The sequence below is a fragment of the Lolium rigidum genome, chromosome 1 (genome assembly GCF_022539505.1).
Source record: "Lolium rigidum isolate FL_2022 chromosome 1, APGP_CSIRO_Lrig_0.1, whole genome shotgun sequence".
Taxonomy (NCBI): domain Eukaryota; kingdom Viridiplantae; phylum Streptophyta; class Magnoliopsida; order Poales; family Poaceae; genus Lolium; species Lolium rigidum.
In genome coordinates, this window is record NC_061508.1 from 305,628,221 (window position 1) to 305,642,639 (window position 14,419).

The following is a 14,419-nucleotide window of genomic DNA, read 5'->3' on the forward strand; positions in this document are numbered from 1 at the left end:
GCTATTTTCCGGCACCATTGCTACTTGTTCATATATATTCATACCACCTGTATTTCACTATCTCTTCGCCGAACTAGTGCACCTATTAGGTGTGTTGGGGACACAAGAGACTTCTTGCTTTGTGGTTGCGGGGTTGCATGAGAGGGATATCTTTGACCTCTTCCTCCCTGAGTTCGATAAACCTTGGGTGATCCACTTAAGGGAAAACTTGCTGCTGTTCTACAAACCTCTGCACTTGGAGGCCCAACACTGTCTACAGGAAAGGAGGGGGAACGTAGACATCACTCCCCTTCTCCTCTCTTTCGACCGCCGTCTCTCTGGTTGGCGTGCGCAGCTGTTGTCCTCCGGGGGGAGGGTCGTTCTTTGTAATGCGGTTCTGAATAACCTTGCTACTTACTTTATGTGCTCGTACTTGCTTCCACGTGGGGTTATTGACAGTATAGATAAAAGGCGCCGCGCGTTTTTTTGGACCGGGAAGGATTCTTGCTCTGGTGCTCGTTGTCTAACCACTTGGGATAAGGTTGTTTTGTCTAAGCAGGAGGGCGGCTTCGGCGTCAAGGATCTCCACCGGCAGAACATGTGCTTGCTCTTAAATTTTATCCACAAATTACACAATCCCATTATGTTGCCCTGGAAATCTTGGTTTTTTGCTCAGTCAGGTCGTGATTTGGGGGAGCTCTCGACGGCCCCCTCTTTCCTGGAGAAGATCGTCCGGGAGTGCCTTCCCCTGTACCGCACGATCACCCGTGTCGTGCTGCAGGATGGGCGCTCCACGTCCTTCTGGATGGACAAATGGCTGCCGGGCAGCCCTCTAGCTGAGCGCTTCCCCGCCCTCTTCTCCCACTGTACCCGCCTGCACGCCACGGTGGCGACCGTGGTTTCTCGGGGCTTGGATCTGCAGCCCCGACTCTCTTCGGCGGCGGACGCCGAGCTCTCCCAGCTCCGCCAGATCATCAACGACATCCGCCTCACCCACCTCCCCGACGACCGCACCATCGACTCTGCTTCGGCACCCCGCTTCTGCTCGAGGGAGGCATATAGGATGCTCTCCCCCAGCGCCCCAGAGACGAGTCGGCGTGCACCGCTTGGGCCCTTCGCCTCCCGGCCAAGCTGAAGATTTTCTCGTACCTCCTCGACATCGACCGCCTGAGCACCCGTGCTAACCTCTTCTACAAGCACTGTGCGCCTTCTGAGATTTGCGCCTCCTGCCCCGCCGCTGAGACTGGGAGGCACCTGTTCTTCGACTGCTGCCTGGCCGCTTCGGTCTGGACCCGTCTGGAAGCCCCAATCCCGGACGGGCGGTTCTCCATCTGGAACATCCGTTCCCCCCTCCGGATTTCGGTCTCCGCCTGGCATATGGGAGTGGCGACAACTCTCTGGGCCATTTGGAAAAGCCGGAATGATCTCGTCTTCAACGGGAGACCCTCGACCCCGACCTCCACGTTGCTCCGCGCTTGCGACGACCTTCTACTTTGGCGGCATCGCCTACCGCCTACCGACCGAGCAGACTTAGATACGCTGCGGGCTTATATGCTGGCCAAAGCTTGATTTGTACACTGCTCTCTCTCCCTCCCCCTGTATCTCTTTCCTTGTAATTATAAACCGGCTGCTTGGCCATTCGAGATAATAAAACAAACGGTGGGGGTTTTTCCCCCGTCAACCTCGAAAAAAAAATAAACCATTTTGTTTATTTCAGTTCCATGATATCCGATAATCAAGTAGTTGGTGCTATAAGGCCTGACCTTTTTGTAGATTGAAAACAAGAATGATAGTCTATAAATCAGCTGATGTATTGATAGCTTTTCCTGGCAAAATGCATATGTGTATACACGTTTCTCACCCTTCTACCTCGGTGAACAAAGGAAAATCAGTGGTTGCGTCTCCTAGTCATGCCGCCGGCCAACTCGCTCGCCTCGCCATGATATCACCTTCCCCTCCGCCCCCGAGCCCCCGACGGCGCCATGCAAAAACCTCTTCTTCCAGAACACCATGCAAAAACGCGTTCTTCACATCTAGTTGACTGAGATGCCATCGTCTCGAGACAGCAAGAGAAAGAACCAAACGAATAGTCGTCGCCTTAATAAAAGGACTGGAGGTGTCCTCATAGTCAATACCATAACGCTGTTTAAAATCTTTAGCCACCAAACGAGCTTTGTAGCGGTCAACAGTACCATGTTGACCATCCGCTTTCCTTTTGACTTTGTACACCCACTTGTAATCAATAACATTCTTGCCTTGAGAGCTAGGTACAAGACACCAGATATTATTCTTCAGCAAAGCAGAGTACTCTTGTTCCATAGCAACCTTCCATTGAGGATCTGAGAGCGCTTCATTAACACTAGTAGGCTCCCCCGTAGTGCAGAAATTTCCAAACCGAATTCGGTCATATCTGATACGCCTATCAGTAATGATTTTTGGTTCAGTAATGCCATGTTGAGACCGTGTACACGGACGCTCAGGAGCTGGGGTAGCAGAAACTACAGGAGAAGTTTGTGCAGAAGATCCCGGAGGTGCATGTACATCAGACGAAGCAGCCGCAGACAATCATGTGGCCTAAGGAGAAACGGCACTGGAGGTCGCAGAAGATCCCCGACCATCGTCAGTGGAATCTGACGCAGCAGCAGATGCCCCGTTCCAGCCCACCAGCGATGGAGAGGGCAAATCAGCCGGCACCACGTGACGCGGAGACGGGACCAGCCCTGCATTGTGCTGGCCCGAGGCGGATCGATTCTCCGATCCCGAGAAGGATTGACTGGGAGATTCTGGTGCCAATGATTGGGAGCTGGCAGTAGGAGAATCATCCCTGATTTCCATGTCAGAGGCTGTAGAGTCAGCCAAAACATCATTTAAAGCAGAATTTTCACCTGTGACCTGAACAAAAGACTCAGCTTGAACAATGTCAGTAGGATTAGCGCCAGGGTTCACTTGTAAATCGTGCCCCGCATGACCATGCACATGGAGAGGCTGCAAAGGAAGAGGGAGGCGACTATTCTCTTCACGGAGATGAGCACCCGCACTGGAATGGAGAGATGAAAATGGAAACATTGTTTCATCGAAAACAACATCACGCAAAATATATACGCGATGAGTAGAGATATCAAGACATTTGTAGCCTTTATGAAGACCATTGTACCCAAGAAAGACACATTGTTTGGAACGAAACTGCAACTTATGCTTGTTGTAAGGACGAAGGTTGGGCCAACACACACAACCAAAAATCCGAAGAAGGGAGTAGTCGCCTTTATTTCCAAAGAGACGATCCATGGGAGTGTGAGCCTGAATGACTTTTCTAGGGAGGCGATTAATCAAATAGACAGCAGTGAGAAAAACTTCATCCCAAAACTTAAGAGGCATGGAGGCAAAAGCGAGAAGAGACAAGCCAACCTCGACGATATGCTTATGTTTACGCTCAGCCGGGCCATTTTGTTGGTGAGCATGCGGGAAAGACACAAAATGAGATATGCCTGCTCGTTGAAAAAAGGAATGAAATTTCGGATATTCACCTCCCTAGTCAGTTTGCATATCAATGATTTTCTTATTAAAGAGTCTTTCAACATGATGTTGAAAATCATGAAATTTCTGAAACACATCAGATTTCTTTTTCAAAAGATACACCGAAGTAAATTTGTTGTAATCATCAATAAAACTGACATAGTATTTATATCTTCCAAAAGATTCTGAGGCAGGGCCCCAAACATCAGAAAATACAAGATCAAGAGGAGAAGTAGACACACTAGAAGACTCTGGGTAGGGAAGTTGATGGCTCTTGGCCAATTGACAAGCATCACACACACAGACTCTTTATTGGACTCACTAAACGAAATTTTATTGTCTCGAAGGACTTGCTGAACCACAACCGAAGATGGATGACCTACACGCTTATGCCAAAGCGAAGGGGAGAGTTGATCACACCATGAGCTTGATGATGGGAAGGATGGTAGAATAGGGTAGAGGCCTCCCATGCATCTACCTTGAAGAAGAACCTTCCTCGTGTCCCGATCCTTGATAAAGAAAGAGTTAGGCCAATACTCAACAAAGGCATGATTATCTTGGGCTAGACGACTAGTGGAGAAAAGATTTTTTGTCGCTTTAGGAACATGCAAGATATTATTAAGATGCAGGTCATGACTAGGGGCACAAATAACAGACTGACCAACATGCAACTTGTCGAGCTCGCTTGTGATATGATCCGTTGCTTCACAATCGGAGTACTAGTTTGTATAAACCCCATATGATCCGACAACTGCACCTGTTGTTTTCTCCGGACCATGATAGTTCTTATGAAACCTCTTCCAGCAATTTAGTGCAATGTGTCCTTCTTTGCCGCACACTTGACAGATTGGCCTTGGACCTTGATTGCCTCCGCCATAGTTTTGCTGACGGTATCCACCACGACCACCATTGCCGCGGTCGTTTCCACAACGATCGTTCCCGCGGTCATATCAACCACGCTGATCATAACCACGCTGCTCAAAGTGGCGCTGATATGGGTAGCCACCACGGCCACCATTGCGCCCTCCACGGTATCCACCACGACCGCCCTGCGTGGCAGCATTCACCGACAAGTCACCAGTCGGACTCTGATCTTCCAGCTGTGCTTCATATGACAAGAGTTGGGCATACAAATCACCTAGGCTGATAGTTTTCTCAGCTTTTATCAGGGCGGTAATTGCAGCAACAAAACCATTGTATGTTTCATCATTCCGACTAGCATGAACATATGATATGACGTCCTTGTTGTCCAGCAGTTTCATGCAGTTCCATCTCATCTGCCAGAGATTTGATCTGGTTGAAATACACTGCAATGGTCTTGTTCTCCTTCCTTGCCTTGTTCAGTTGCATACAGAGCTGCACCACACGAGCTTTCGAATGGGAGGAGAACATCTCCGTGATCGCTGCCCAGGCACCGACAGAGATCGTCTGCCCGACCATCTAGGTCAAAACCTCCCTGGACATGTTCCGAAGGAGATACCCTAGCACAGATTGATCATTGGCGATCCACCGCGCATAGTCAGGGTTCGGGATTGATATTTCCTTCCCGTCAACATCCTTTCTGATCAGGTTCTTCTCAGGCGCCAATGAAGATCCGTCCAGGTACCCATACATCTGTGCACCACGGATATCCGGTAGAACTTGCGCTTGCCAAAGGAGGAAGTTGACCCTCGTGAGCTTCTCAGAGACCGACGCGTTGAGCGACGGTTTGTCCGTCGTCGAGGAAGAAGATCCCAGTGACATCCTGGCTGTAGATTGGACGATAGCGGCGGCTGCGCTTTTCTGGAAAACTAGATGCGTTTTGGAAGAACCAGCTCTGATACCATATCAGAATTATGGCAGTGCGTTACCCTAACCGGACCGCTAGGATTGCATATATATTAGACAGAGATTACATACGGTTACAATACGGTGGTTAACCTATATACAATACAGACTCTATACATGAGTTCTATACAGCTAGACTATACTATCATCTAACAACATTCAATCGGGAGGCCACGAATGCTGGCATCATCAACCTCAACCCTGACCATGAAGCATAGGAACTGCCGCTGGCAAGGGCGTCGGATGATGAAGCCTCCTATGTCCTATGACGAGCTTTCGGATCCTACTAATTATTTACATTTGTGCAAATGAATGACGCAATCTTTCTCTTGGTTTGTGATGAATTCTACTATCTTCTTCGTGTTCAAGTTACTGTTTCAATATACCAAAAGTATCTAATGCTGACAAATGTGACGAGCCGGTAGGCTAACGTGACCCAAAAGGACGTACCAAGCTGGACTAACGTGACCCAAAAGGATGTACCAGGCTGGACGGCTAATTTTGTGTCCGCAGCCGGACCTCAATAACGAACACTGTTGGTGTCATAGGTCTAGAAATGCCATGCGCCAGGCAGGCAGTCGCTGCGCGCTCCCCTCGTGCTGTCTATGTTTACCCTACGGTACACACTGTTGATTCAGATATCTATATATAGATCACCGGAAATTCAATTCGGCTCCCGGGTGCGTATGCTCCCTATACCAAAAAATTATATTTCGAGTTGTCGAAAAATTTTGACAAAAAATTCTATGTGTACATCTCCATAATATATGAGCATTCGTCAAGTTTCATGGAAAATTAATATTTTTTGTGGTCTATGTAAAAAAAAGAAAATTTATGTTGTAAAAAACATTATTTTTAGCACTGAGTTTTGTCATTTTTACACACGTCACATGACAAGTCTATTTTTTATGAAACAACTTTGTGAGCGTGTAGCACGTGAAGATGTACGTGCGAATTTTTCGTTCCAATTTTTTTGAAATTCAAAATTTGTGTAAGATGAATTTCAAAATAAAGGGAGCATATGCTCCCATGTTCCAAAACACCACTCCCATCAGTCACAATTTACTAAGAACATCTCCAGCCGCGCCCAAAATGTCCCCAAACGGCACCGGAACGAGCGTTTGGGAAACGTCTTTTATTCGTGCCGCGTTTGGGGGATGTCGCTCCCCAGCCGTACCCCCCCCCCCAATGCCGCCCCAGACATTTTTTAATATTAAAATAAATTTTTTGTTTTTTTGCATTTGTATTTCAATAGAGAGACGAACTAATACATAATTCGGAACATGGTTAACACAAACTAAGACATAGTTTGGAACATGGTTTCCACAAACTAATACATAGTTTGAACCATGGTTGACACAAATTAAAACATTGGAAAATGAGGAATGTGGGCATCGCAAATTTCGTGTGTTCGCTGCCAAGAAAGAACAGTCCCAGACACTCCTAGTCACCCAAACTGAAAAATCCAGCTAGTGATGATAGCCCTGTTGGTCCTTTCGAGGAAGAACATCCAGAAACCTCCGCGCCTATTTTCACTGCGAATAAACAACACTCAATCGTCCTCCTCACCGGTGTCGCCGTGGTAGTGCCGGCGGCAGCGCGTCTCGTCGAACACCATGACGCTCATATCAGTGTCGCCAAGGTAGGAGAATGTGAGCACGCAGCCGGCTTCGAGGTCGTGGTAGCGCACGAACTTCTCCCAGCCGGTGTGGAGATACATCTTGTCGCGCCCGTCGAAGAGCACGTCCACCTGCCACCGGCAACAGTCGCAGCCAGCCTCCCGCAGATGCAGCGCAGCCGGCTTGTTGTCGGCGATGAAGTCTAAGAACTTGTCCGGCAGCCTCTGGATGCCGAGTGGGTCGCCCTTGAGGATGACGACGAACTCGAACAGAACTTGCTCCTCCTCCTGCAGGTCCGACGATGAAGACGACGGCGTCGCAGGTGACGGCGAGCGTGCAGCTCTGCCGCGGCCACGACCACGACCGTGGCCGCGACCTCGGCCTCGTCCTCTGCCTCTACCTCTACCAGCCATGGCATCAACTCTTGAGATGGTGGCGGCTAGGGTTGGGGAGAGAGGCGCTAGGGTTTGTGTGTGAGGGACGATGAGAGAGCGCCTCTTTTTATAGGTTGGAGGGAGGCGGGGGAGCTGTGACGCTCATTAACGCCGGCACACAGAGCTAGGCGCGATGAGATTCTTCGTTGCGCCTCTACGGGAACTGCACCATCGCTGCACGCCAATAACTTCCGTCGCGAGGTAGGCGACGGTTAGGTTAAACTTCAATGTGCCGCTGACACGTCGGTCCTGCCACTCCTCGCCTCGCTTTTCGTTGTGTCCGGCGTGCTCGGAGCGTCCCCTGTGCAGCGGGGACGGACTCGGGGCGCCGGACACCGTATTGGCCGCACCGGACGTAAATGGCCTTTGGGGCGCGCAACTGAGAACGTTTTTTTGTCCGGCACGCCTTAAATCCATTTGGAGGACGCTTTAGGGAATGTGTCTAGAGATGCTCTAACAGACCTGCTGCATGCTGCTACTCGTGAAAAGGTTGCTAGGTTTGGGACGCGCAACTGAGAACGATTTTTTGTCCGGCACGCCTTAAATCCATTTGGAGGACGCTTTAGGGAATGTGTCTACAGATGCTCTAACACACCTGCTGCATGCTGCTACTCGTGAAAAGGTTGCTAGGTGAAAACTCGGATTTATTCGTATGCTCAAACATGCATGATGTGTAGCTTTTTATACTTTACGAATTGGAATAGGGAATACGTGAATAGAGATGTGAGTACAAGGACAATGCAAATACATGAATTGTGTGGACATGGCACAAATAAAGATGTACGTATAAAACTCTACCATGGTTCTATGCGACGGAGTAGAAACAAGTGCTTAGGCTGCTTTGTTATGAGCTGTTGCTGGGCAGGACAACCGATGGATATGTTACGTAGCTTATCCATTAGGCGTGCATAAGAACAGAACAATGGAATTACAGGTTCAAATAACCGTCCATATATAATAACACCGAAAATGTCATAATATCAAAAAAAAAAAACACCGAAAATGTCATATGGGGGAATGGGATTACGTAGCTTATCCATTGTGTCAATCGAATTTTGAAATGTTCCATTCTATACAATCTTGTGAAGTTAGAATCGGTATCATAACTGTGGTACCGAACCATTTAGAGCTTTAAACTTGCCTAATAAAATCATATGAAAATCTGACATAAAACAGTAACCTAAAATGATATAGAGAAACCGCACCCATCTCGGGTGAATGATTAAAATGATAAGAATTGATAAATCGATCCTGAATGAAAGTACAATTTAGCTCTTTTTTACACTACAATACTTATTTGTATAGTTTACAATATTGGTCATAAAATAATTTATTTAAATTTTGACAGTTGAAATTTCGCAAATAAACTTGTAAGCGTGTCTCAAAATATATCTTACAGAATGTATGGGGATTGTCATTGCTCTTTGTTAATTTTTCATTTTCTTTCTAAACAATGGATGTTTTGTGGGTCAGTTTGGCTCATGTTTTCACAACGCCATCCAAGATATGTTGAAAAAATGAATCTACATCATTAAATTTATCATTAAACATGCTTCATGTTTCCTTTTGTTATTCCTTAGAAATATAATCATGTATGAAATAAGGACCGAATACAACTTCACTGTTTATTCACGATTAGAACATCATGTGTTTGCAATGAATTAGAACAAGGAGGGTGTAAGATACAAAAACACTTTCACTTTCAACATGATGAAATATCAGCCTAGTGGGTAACTCTAGTTACAGTGTGGATTGCGGAGTCATTATAGACCGATTCGTGGCCTAAATGTTTCGGGCCAGCTGCTTGAAGTTGATCGGCGCTGTGAACTCAGGCGGTCCGTCGTAGAATGCAGCGGCGCTGAGCTCCCCGGCCCGCTGCGAAGGATGCACCCGGTCCCAGAAGACAAACTTGTCGTGGTCGCCGCATAGCGCCGAGTTGGGTAGGCAGTCACTTTCCGCCCCCAGCCTCCCACCCCCGCAGCACGCGCTGTCTATGTTTACATACCCTGCACCACATACGCAAATTCGTCGCAATCAATTAGTAACAGTAGCACAAGTGCTGCTTCGTCTACTTCTGAAAAGGTGTATAATATCTACCATATGCCTGTGGATTTGCGAAGGTGACTTCTGTGTGCCTGTAGAAGTCGGCGAGGGAGTAGACGAGGCCTGGCAGCCTGGCGGTGAGGCTGACCATGAGAGACTTGAGCGCATCATCAAAGCCCGCCGCAAGCAGATTGAGGCCGTCGTTGCACGCGCCCGTTGAGTTGAGCACCCGCACGGTTGGCACACAGCCGAGGAGCCCCACGTTGAGGATCCCAAACTTCCTCGCGCCCATGTTGTACAAGCTCTACACGCGTGACAAACACAGAGTTAGAACCATGCATTGGTTGACTAGTTTGCTCATTGTTAAGACTTGCTCCCTCCCTTTTCATATTAATTATGGTTGATTTATTGCAAAGTCATGCTAAATCAGTGACACTCATATATATAAATTGCGGTGATGATTATTGGCATGCTAGGTACCGTGATAGTTGCGGAGTAGCCAGAGATGAGGCTGGAGTAGAGCGCGACAACGTCGGTAGGCGCAGCTGCGAACACGAACAGGTCGTTGCTACCGACGCTGATGAGGAAGAATGATCTTGAGAGCAGGATGTGCACCGCAGCGCTGCCCACCTTCACCTGCATCTTGGCCTTGGTAGACTCGAAGTACATCACCTGCTTCGATAACGGGATGTTGTCCCCCGCATGCTGCATGGGTCCATAAAATGGTGATTAATTTATTCCATGCATAAATATATGGCCTATATATACCAACAACAGGTACACCATGGATAATAGTGACATGCACGTGAAGCTGATCGGTTGTTGAGATGGGTCGATCGAAGACTTACAGTGGAGTCCAGAATGCCGGCTCCAGCGGAAGCATAGCTCACACCTTCAGTGAGAGCAGTGACAACCATGGGGGTGGTGCCTTGTGTGAGCGACAGATAAGCCGGAGGGCTCTCCTTCAGTCCTAGCTTCTTTGCTGCAAACATGCACGGTTATCCGATATGGATACAGTTATACACACACACACCACCGTCATAAATATAACTTGTCACACTTCCCATATTGATCATCACGGATTCTAGTATAATGTTGTAGTTGAAAGATTGTTGCACTAGCCAATTAAACCAAAAGCGAGAGGGCCGGTCATTACACTCTAACACTTCCCCTCGTGTCTATTCTCCTTTTTTTGGAATCTTGACGCGCAGCGGAAACAGGGGCAGTCCACAATATTTTTTCATTGCTTTTGTTGGGTATTGAACCCTCAACCTCTAGTTTCAAGTTGTATGCACCTAACCTCTTAGCTCTGATACTGCTGAACGATTTATGCACTAGCCAATTGCACCAAAAGTCCGAACTGGTGGAAAGAGACTAGACAATATATTTATATTTAACACCCCCTCACGTCTTGGCTATTTTAGTCCTTAGCGTGGGTCGGTGCAGACCGCAGAATTTTTTTTTTTTTCTTTATACTGTGTGAGCAGGGTCTTGAACTTGAAACCTCTTCAGTCTGATATCATGAAAGATTGCTGCACTAGCCAATTAAACTAAAAATCCGAACTAAGAGAGGGCCGGTCATTACACTCTAACTGTACTAAATCTGCAGCGACAAATAATGAAGGGGTAGATAAGAGCACGCACCGATGGAGTCTGCGATGTTGTACCCGTTGCTGAACCGCCCGGTCGGCTTGGATCCCGGATAGTCGATGCCGTGAAGTGGCGTGTTTGCTCTAGGGACGTCTGCCCCCGCCAAGTAGTTGTTGTTCCCGACGTCTAGCGTCGAGTCCCCAAACACGTACATAGCCGGTACTTGCTTTAAGGCATTGCTACTCGGCTGGACCGCATCGCCAGCGGCGGCGACCAAGTGCCGCCGGATGGAGATTATAGCAAGGACAGCTACAAGCACCTGCCTCATGGCCTGGCCATAACCCATGGTAGATGATGGTATGTGCTCACTAACTTAGTTCTTGCTTCCACTGTAGATAGGCTTAGTTTTTTCTTTCTGTATTTGTGGCGACGGAGAGCAACTAGTTATATAGGCCGATGCGAGGCGCGTGCGCGTTTTCAACTCTCCTACCCTCTCTACCAAGTCCCAGTCTCATTGTACCCTACTTCACTATTCATTTTTTGTAATGCGTGAACAATTCGGCCGGATGCTATATATGTGTACGTAACGCGGGCTACGGCTAGGAAGATTCCGCTCAAAATGGAGCAGAATCGACAAGGGCCATGCATTTAACTGTAATGCACACATTACTCGTTTTTTTTATATATAATGACATACTCGTTATCTAGTGCGCATGTGACCACAGAAATTGCTGGGCTGGCCTTGATGTCTACGTAACTATCTGCTGGTCAACACTTTGTTAGGTCTGCATCGACCGTTAGCGCGTCTGCTGTCTCGTTTTTCAAATATCATCTCTTCAGGAATAGCACGTAGCTCATTATTCTGCTTATTCTATTTTGATGTGTCAATTCTCGCAACAACGTCACACTCAAGTCCATCATATAGTGTAAAACAGTACATGCATGCGCCGGTAGCTAAAGCATTTTTCTTTTAGCTAGTACTACAAGGACTGACATTTTTGTGGATTGAATACAAGAACCAAGGTTATGCAAGGATCGACTACAAATCAGCTGATGTATGGATTTGGACCTTAATTTTCCTAATAAAATCCATATACTTTTGCACATTAATCATATTAGAATTAAAATTTGCCATGTGTAGTTGTCACACATTGTTGTAACCACCGACCAAAATCTCACTCTTGATTGAGTTACAAACTTTGCCGGAACATAGTCATCCATTGATGGAGTCTTGCGCTCAGTCCCGATGATTATATATATCGTGCATGATTACGCAAATGTTCATCAACTCCCACATCTCCTCTTGACACATCAAGGCCTCGCGACGCTATTGCTGCCCACGCACGTTCCCACAATTAGGCTAGCTAGCAATGCCACTCATATTCACGGCAAATTAAATCCTTCTGATGAAATGCATTTCCCATTATTGCATTTCATCTTAAGAAAGGCATTTCCATTTTAATTTTTTCCCATTTCTCAAAATTATATGCAATTTGTTTCGAAGTACATAACCATTTTCTTCTGATATGTATCAACTTTTATTTTCATAAATATGAAAATTATGTTGAACAATAAATATTCAACAGAAAAGTACTCTTACTGTGTGTTCGGAGCAATATAAACTGATTAAATTGTACACGCCCCTAGCCTCAGCAATCTAAACTGGTTAAATCATTAGTAGAAAAATGGGCATCCATCTAAGTCATAAATACCGGTTCCCTTACGAACCGGTACTAAAGGGTGTATTAGTACCGGTTGCACTGCCCAGACCTTTAGTACCGGTTCGTAAGGACCTTTAATACCGGTTCGTGACACGAACCGGTACTAAAGGGTTCGCGTCAGCTGAAAAACCTTTAGTACCGGTTCGTGTCACGAACTCGGTACTAAAGGTAGCCTTTAGTACCGGTTCGTGACACGAACCGGTACTAAAGGTTTTCTGCTCCCACGCAGCTCCACACCCCCCCGTGGATCGCCTTTTTTGACACCGTAAAATAGAAAAGAAAATGATAGAAAATTCAAAAAATAAAATGTTTTTAGATTCTTGTATGTTATGCAACCTACTATTAGGGAAAATTAACAAATTTGAATTTTCACTTTTTTTGCAAAAAAGTTTTGAAAAATGGTAAAACCGCAATAACTTTTGCATAGGACGTCGAAAAAAAACGTATAATATATCAAAAAAATCCGTGGAAAAAGTTACATCCGCCGTCTCTCCTTCCATCGCGTGGCTGGCCATCAGCCTCCTCCCCGCCCCTCCCCCTCGCGACCACCGGCTGCAACCGCCGTTCCGCCGGCTGCAACTCCCCGCTGTCGATCTCCGCCGTCGTGATCGTGAGCCTCCTCCAGCCCTTTCACGGCCGCGCCTTCACCATCCCCAGCTGAGCTCCGCCGCCTCCTCCACCCCAGCGGCCATTCAACGCACAAAAAAGCGGCGGCCCGAGCTCTATATCCTCCACTGCCGCCTCTCTTTGTCGCACGCAGCGGTAGACTGGGGGGAGGGGAGGGGGTTTCTAGCCGCCTTTGCCTCCTGCCGGTGCTTAGTGGCTGGCCGGCCGGCTTAGTTTCTGCGCTCCTACATGGACTCCGCAGGATTCAACGCTGGTTCAGGTGAGATTCAAATCGCTTGGCCCCTCTCAGTTATGGTGGTCAAATTAGTCACTTTCTCACCTTATCTCGTGTAGGGGTTTGGGGCCTCGGATGCGTCGCTGCCTGGAGTCGCTCGCTAATGTGTGGAGTTGCCTCGCCGTCGTGCCCATTGTAGTTCTCATGGTCTAACGGCCCTGCAATTTATGGCCTCGAAACTTGGCTGAAGGTAAGCACCACCTCTGGTTTTTCTCTTTACAGTAGTAATCTACATGGTCAATTCTCATGCCAAAAGAAAAGGCAATCTGCTGTGTTTGATGCCAGGCTATTGCAAATAAATCATGGATTGGAGTGAATTAGTGGATATGCATATTTGTTGTGCAGGCTAGAAGGTGAAGATCGATTGCTGTTGCATATTTGTTGTGCAGACTAGAAGATGCAGGTCAATTGGTGCCTGTATTATTCCCTGTGTGGCAGCGTGTTCAATTTTAGGTAATTTCCCTCAAAATCTCCACTATGATGCATTTGGTTTCAGGTTATAAATTCTTTATTTTATCACATCTTGTCTGTAATGCGAGTTGAACTGCAACTATGAGTTGGGATAAAGGAAGCAGAAAATTCCTTTATAGGTTTATTAAATTGTCCTTACCTATCTGATTTCGCCTTCCAATGCAATGGATTGCAGGAAAGGGCATAATACTGTGAGAGGTACTATCATCTCAGAGGTGAGCTATTTATCCGGTTCTATGTGCACTTTGTTTCTCCCTTTTTAATGACATGAGGGTCTGAGTTCTCTGGGCTGATCTACCTGAAGCCATGTCTCAGACTCAT

General features: G+C 47.0%; 1 protein-coding gene across 1 annotated transcript; it reads right to left on the reverse strand.

Annotated features, from left to right (window-relative positions):
• Nucleotides 1–8,974: 8,974 nt before the first annotated feature.
• Nucleotides 8,975–11,489, reverse strand: LOC124697154 (GDSL esterase/lipase At5g55050-like). The gene is made up of 5 exons (XM_047229789.1): nt 11,060–11,489; nt 10,264–10,397; nt 9,896–10,120; nt 9,470–9,719; nt 8,975–9,378 (listed from the first exon to the last, which is right to left on the reverse strand). Exons 1-5 carry the CDS (start codon nt 11,349–11,351, stop codon nt 9,155–9,157), a joined length of 1,125 nt encoding a protein of 374 aa, XP_047085745.1. The 5' UTR covers nt 11,352–11,489; the 3' UTR covers nt 8,975–9,154.
• Nucleotides 11,490–14,419: the final 2,930 nt, after the last annotated feature.

What these genes read in the sequence shown, in the direction of transcription:
- LOC124697154 (XM_047229789.1), bottom strand. Translation starts at nt 11,351, where the DNA reads ATGGGTTATGGCCAGGCCATGAGGCAGGTGCTTGTAGCTGTCCTTGCT. An exon ending in GCTACTCCGCAACTATCACG is followed by an intron (nt 9,720 to 9,895) that starts GTACCTAGCATG and finishes TCACGCGTGTAG; the next exon opens with AGCTTGTACAACATGGGCGC. An exon ending in CGCAAATCCACAGGCATATG is followed by an intron (nt 9,379 to 9,469) that starts GTAGATATTATA and finishes TATGTGGTGCAG; the next exon opens with GGTATGTAAACATAGACAGC.